This window comes from Penaeus monodon, chromosome 4, assembly GCF_015228065.2.
Source record: "Penaeus monodon isolate SGIC_2016 chromosome 4, NSTDA_Pmon_1, whole genome shotgun sequence".
NCBI classification, from domain to species: Eukaryota; Metazoa; Arthropoda; class Malacostraca; order Decapoda; family Penaeidae; genus Penaeus; species Penaeus monodon.
The window spans coordinates 15,129,673-15,134,768 of record NC_051389.1 but is presented as its reverse complement, the minus strand read 5'-3'; the positions used below and the strand labels follow the sequence as shown (position 1 = coordinate 15,134,768).

The window sequence follows — 5,096 nt, the reverse complement described above, 5'->3', positions numbered from 1 at the left end:
GTTGTCTCGCTGTGTCTCTTCTGGTCGGTTGTTCAAGCCTTCCACTCTCTTTCTCTCTGCCTTTCTCTTTCTCACTCTATTCCCCCTCTTTATCTCTTTCTCTCTCTCCCTTTCTCTATCATTCTCATTCTATCTCCCTCTTTCTCTTTCACTCATTTTTTTATCTTTCTCATACTATCATTTTCTATCTCTCTCTCCCTCTCCCTCTCTCTTTCTCTCTCTCTCTTGCCACCCCTCTCTCTTCCATTTCTCTCTTTTTCTCCCTCTTTCCTCTCTCTCTCCCTTTCTCCCTCTATCCTCTCTCTCTCTTTCTCTCACTTTCTCAATCTATCCTTCTTTCGCTCGCTCTCACTCTTTCTCTTTATCTCCCTCTATTTATAACTATTTATCTACCTTTCTTTCTCACTTTCTGTCTCTGTCTCTCCCTCTTGCTATCGTTATCCCTCCTTTTTATTTATCTGCCAGCCTCTCTTTCTGATATCTCTTTCTCTCCCTCCACTTTTTTCTGTTCTTTCTCTCTCTCTTGTGGAAACAAAGGAGATTATCCATGGCCTAAAACTGTTTTAAAAATCTCATGAAGTGCCAGGAGTCATTATTGTCCTGATTCATGTCAAAGAGACGTCTGCCTTCAGTCGCGGCCACGTGTCCCGAGAGCGAGCAGATCCACTGCGGAACCAGCGATCGCTGCACGAGGATCCGCTACATCTGCGACGGAGACAACGACTGCGGCGACTATTCCGACGAGGAGAGCGCCATCTGCGGGGTGGGTGTTGAGTCTCTTTGTGGCACTCTAGGGGAAGGGGAACTAAACTACAAGTCCAGCTCTATGGGAACCTCAAACTCAAATACGAATCGCTGTCGAGTTTATTAAGGCAAAAGTAAGTTTAGAGCAATAGCTGCTAGAACGATTACGGGATACTCACTTGTCTAGTTTGCCTTCTTCATCTGATTTACCTTTGAGAACTACTGTTTGAAAAACTTTTGGTGTAATCAAACAGAATGCTCACTATGGTCAAACAACAATGATGAAATCAGAGGACACCTTTATAACGACAAAAAAAATATTACAACATAACAATGACACCGTAGACTCTCGTAGAGTACATGTGACCTCTCCTTCTCAGCACTAATCTTTTCCTGCCGACATTAACCTTTCCCTACCAACACCCACTGCAGGCTTGGCGCAATGAGTACTGCGAGCGAGGCTCCGTCAGGTGTCGCAGGATGGGAGACACCAACTGCGTCACCATCAGCCGCTACTGCGAGCTCTCCGACCCGCCGTGTGAGGGGGACCTGGACATGCGTCTGTGTCAGGTAAGGATAATGAAATGGAGTCGCTTTGGAGATCTCTAACATGTTTGTGTGCATTTGTGTATATGCATATGCGTGTGACCATGTGTTTGGCCATCTTTACACATTACGTAACACTTTCTCGTGCCACAGATGTTGAGGGAAGAAAAACTTCGACCTCTTGAAGAGATCGTCCTGCCGTCAGAAGAATCTGCTGGTGAGTACAAAAGAAGTCGGTGAAAAAAATGCAGATAAAGATTATGTGAAATTTTCGCCTTCGATGCCCTTGTTTGCTAGTCATCTTCAGTAGCTCTAATAACATTTCTGCTGGTGAGTGCAAAAGAAGTCGGTGAAAAAAAGGCCTTGGAACCCCCTGTTTGCTATTTGATAGTCTTCTTTAGTAGATCTGATAAATAATTTCTCTGTTTTTTCCTTTCTTCTCTATCATTGCTCCCTTCCTCCCCCTTCCTAGTGAGACACTCAAGCGTGGAAGAGGTCGAGGATTTGGGAGAAGAATTCCTTGAAAAGATCAACGCTACCATCAGCCACCCCGACTGCCCTCAGTTCTACACCCGTGTGGGCGATCGGTGCCTGTCCATCTTCTACTTTGGAAAGGTGCGTTAATTGTACTCCTTATGTGTTAATTAACGGTTAGGGTATGACCCCCCCCTCTCTCTATCTATCTATCTCTATCTCTATCTATCTCTTCTCTCCTCTTCTCTCTTTCGTCTCTCCCTCTCCCTCTCTCTCACTCTCCGTTTTTATTCTCCCTCCCCTGCCTTCTCCAACTTCCCCGTCAATCTCTTTATCCTTCCTTTATCTACACATATATTGCAATACATCCGTACATCCTCCTACCATTTTCACGAGTGGCCCTTGCGTTCTTTTCCAACCGTGAGTCTCCTCGCAGGTCAACTGGGGAGAAGCTCGTTCCTTCTGCAAGGCGATTGGCGGCGACCTTCTCACCCTCCATGACGGCGCAGACAAGTTCCACGAGCTCGTCCGCCACCTCCGCGAGCACCGTGAGTGTTAGCGTTGACCTTCCGATGGATCGGATATGTTGGCAATGTGCTTCATCCTTACTTCATTAGGCTTGGATTGGAAACTCCTTTTCTGGATTAGTTACTACACGTGACAATGACTCACATTTGCTAGTTCTCAGTATTTCAACAACCAGCGGGTGACAATATGTCACTTGTTTACAAGCAAAGATGGTCGGCGTAATATTTCGCTCAAAGATCGGGTGGATGGATTTTGTCATTATTTTTATTAATATTATTTTGCAGATATTGTATCAGATTTCTGGGTGGGAGGAAATTTGAAGAACGAGACAGCGGGCTGGACATGGATCGATGGCGCCCCCATGGAAATGGGCACCCCCTTCTGGACCCTCAGGTAAAACACTGCCACTCCTTCGCGTCCTCAGGGGGTCCTGTGGAAATCCTAATCACCTGGGTCTAGCTCCTTTACTTCTTCTCTGTACTCTTTGCAATCAGAACTTATTTATTCGCTGCCTGCTTTTCTCTAACTTTCGTATAAGGTCAAAGTAAAACACTGAATGAATTTAAGATGCGAGTCTCTCACCTCATTCCAAAGTTGCTTCTCTCCTCTCCTGCAAAGAACGTTGGAGCCATCTTGCCTTTGGCAGAGCACGCGATCTTTCTCCCGTCTTGTAAAATAGATATAGAGTGCATATATACAGCGCAGGTTATTGCATAAAGCTAAATGGAAAGTGACTAAAATTATGTCTCCCCTCTAACGCTCACCACCGATTCCCTCACTTCCACTACTAAAAAGTAAGAAGAGACCATAAAAGTAATGCAAATCGCCCTTCAGGGCCGTGACCAAAAGCATTAGAGAAAGACCATCACACTGTATAATATCTCCCACTCTCCTGTCCCCCCCCTCCTCCAGGTCTACCAGTGACTGCGAGCCTCGCACTTACTCACTCAATCACAACTCAACGCGCGTGGCCAACGAGGGGACCTGCTACCACTACCAGCAGGCGCCCCACACTCCCGCCGAAGGCCACTGCGCCGCCCTCAACTACGAGAACTTCTTCTACTTGAGCGACGAGCTGTGCTTGGAACTGAAGAGTCCTTTGTGTTTGTTCCCGAGGAAGGTTTAGGCGATCCCAAGCCACTTTGTGTCCTCAGAATGCATTGAGTGGTTTTCCTTTGTCTTTACTCACTCATGACCCTGGATCCCCTACTTATCTTGCATTACTGTATTCTGAATTGAAAAAAAAATGTTACAACTGTTTCTACTGATACTTTTGTTAACTGTCTGCAAATAAAAAAATATATAAATATTTTACTTTTTTCGTGAAATCCTCTTTCCATAAGTATGCTTGTTATGCATTATATATATATATATATATATATATATATATATATATATATATATATATGTATATATATGTATATATATGTATATGCGAGTGTGTGTGTGTTTATATATATATATGTGTGTTTGTGTGTGAGTGTGTGTGTACGTCTATTCATACATACATATGTATATACATACATATATATATATTCACTTGAATCGTTCTATCAAAAATAACTTCAAGAAGCAATATTTTAATACAGAAACTGTTACATACCTTCTACATACCTGCATTCCCCTCCTAAATCTCGCTCATACACACACATCTCCTCTTTGTATTATCTACTTTCCCTTCCTTATATCCTTCCTTCCTTCCCTCCCTCTCTCCCTCCTTCCCCCTACCCCTCACTCTCTCCTATTCCTTCTTCCCTCCCTCCCTCCACTTCCTACCTTTCTGCCTTACTCTTTCTCTAACCCCTCCCTCCACCTCCTTCCCTCGTTCATCCCCCCTATCTCTTCTTCCCACTATCCACCTCCTACTCCTCCCTCCCTTCTCCTCCTACTCCTCACTCCCTCCTCTTCCTACCCCTCCCTCTCTCCCTCCCTCAGCCTGCAGAGGAAGCAGCTTGACATAGACATGGCCGCTGTCACTGCGTATGTTGTATGCAAAGAGGTGTAGAAGGCTGCAGAGAGAACACTTATCAACAGGAGGACCTTAGAGCTGAATGTTGCAGAGTCTTATGCAGCCATGGTGCGTGATGTATGTGATGAGACTGTGGATCAGGACCCTTACAAGGAGCACCCTGGAACTCACCAAGTAACTTTGGGGTGACAAAGGCGATGCCATCAAGCAGCCAGAGGCCCACAGACTATCTAAACATGAGAGTTGCGACCCGTTCCCAACTTTTTTCTGACAGGAAAGTAACTAACCACTCAGTCGCTTTGTACAGCAGCTGCATCTCGTATAGGTAATCATTTATAAGTTTTACGAGCCTCTCATCTCATTCCAAAGTTGCATCTCTCCTCTCCTCCAAGGAAGGTTTGAGCCATCTTGCCTTTGGCAGAGCACGCAATCTTTTTCCCGTCTTGTAAAATAGATATAGAGTGCATATATACAGCGCAGGTTATTGGATAAAGCTAAATGGAAAGTGACTAAAATTATGTCTCCCCTCTAACGCTCACCACTGATTCCCTCACTTCCACTACTAAAAAGTAAGAACACAGCATAAAAGTAATGCAAATTGCCCTTCAGGGTCGTAACCAAAAGCATTACAGAAAGACCATCACACTGGATAATATGTCCCTCTCCTCCCCCCGTTCCTCCAGGTCTACCAGCGACTGCGAGCCTCGCACTTACTCACTCAATCACAACTCAACGCGCGTGGCCAACGAGGGGATTGATTGATTGATTATTTAAAATTATCTGCCGCGTTAACAGCTAAGGTCATTAGCGGCGAATACCTTGTTAACTAGAAATA

At 44.9% G+C, this 5,096-nt stretch overlaps 1 protein-coding gene across 1 annotated transcript in view; it reads left to right on the top strand.

The window, feature by feature from the left end:
• LOC119570412 overlaps positions 1 to 3,601 on the top strand; it is a 68,173-nt gene extending 64,572 nt beyond the window's left edge. Inside the window, exons 3-9 of the mRNA XM_037918161.1 lie at positions 633 to 763; positions 1,177 to 1,314; positions 1,444 to 1,507; positions 1,763 to 1,905; positions 2,201 to 2,312; positions 2,577 to 2,685; positions 3,205 to 3,601. Coding sequence (XP_037774089.1) covers positions 633 to 763; positions 1,177 to 1,314; positions 1,444 to 1,507; positions 1,763 to 1,905; positions 2,201 to 2,312; positions 2,577 to 2,685; positions 3,205 to 3,418 — 911 coding nt within the window. The 3' untranslated portion in view covers positions 3,419 to 3,601. The remainder of the gene's footprint in view (positions 1 to 632; positions 764 to 1,176; positions 1,315 to 1,443; positions 1,508 to 1,762; positions 1,906 to 2,200; positions 2,313 to 2,576; positions 2,686 to 3,204) is intronic.
• The last annotated feature ends 1,495 nt before the right edge of the window (positions 3,602 to 5,096 follow it).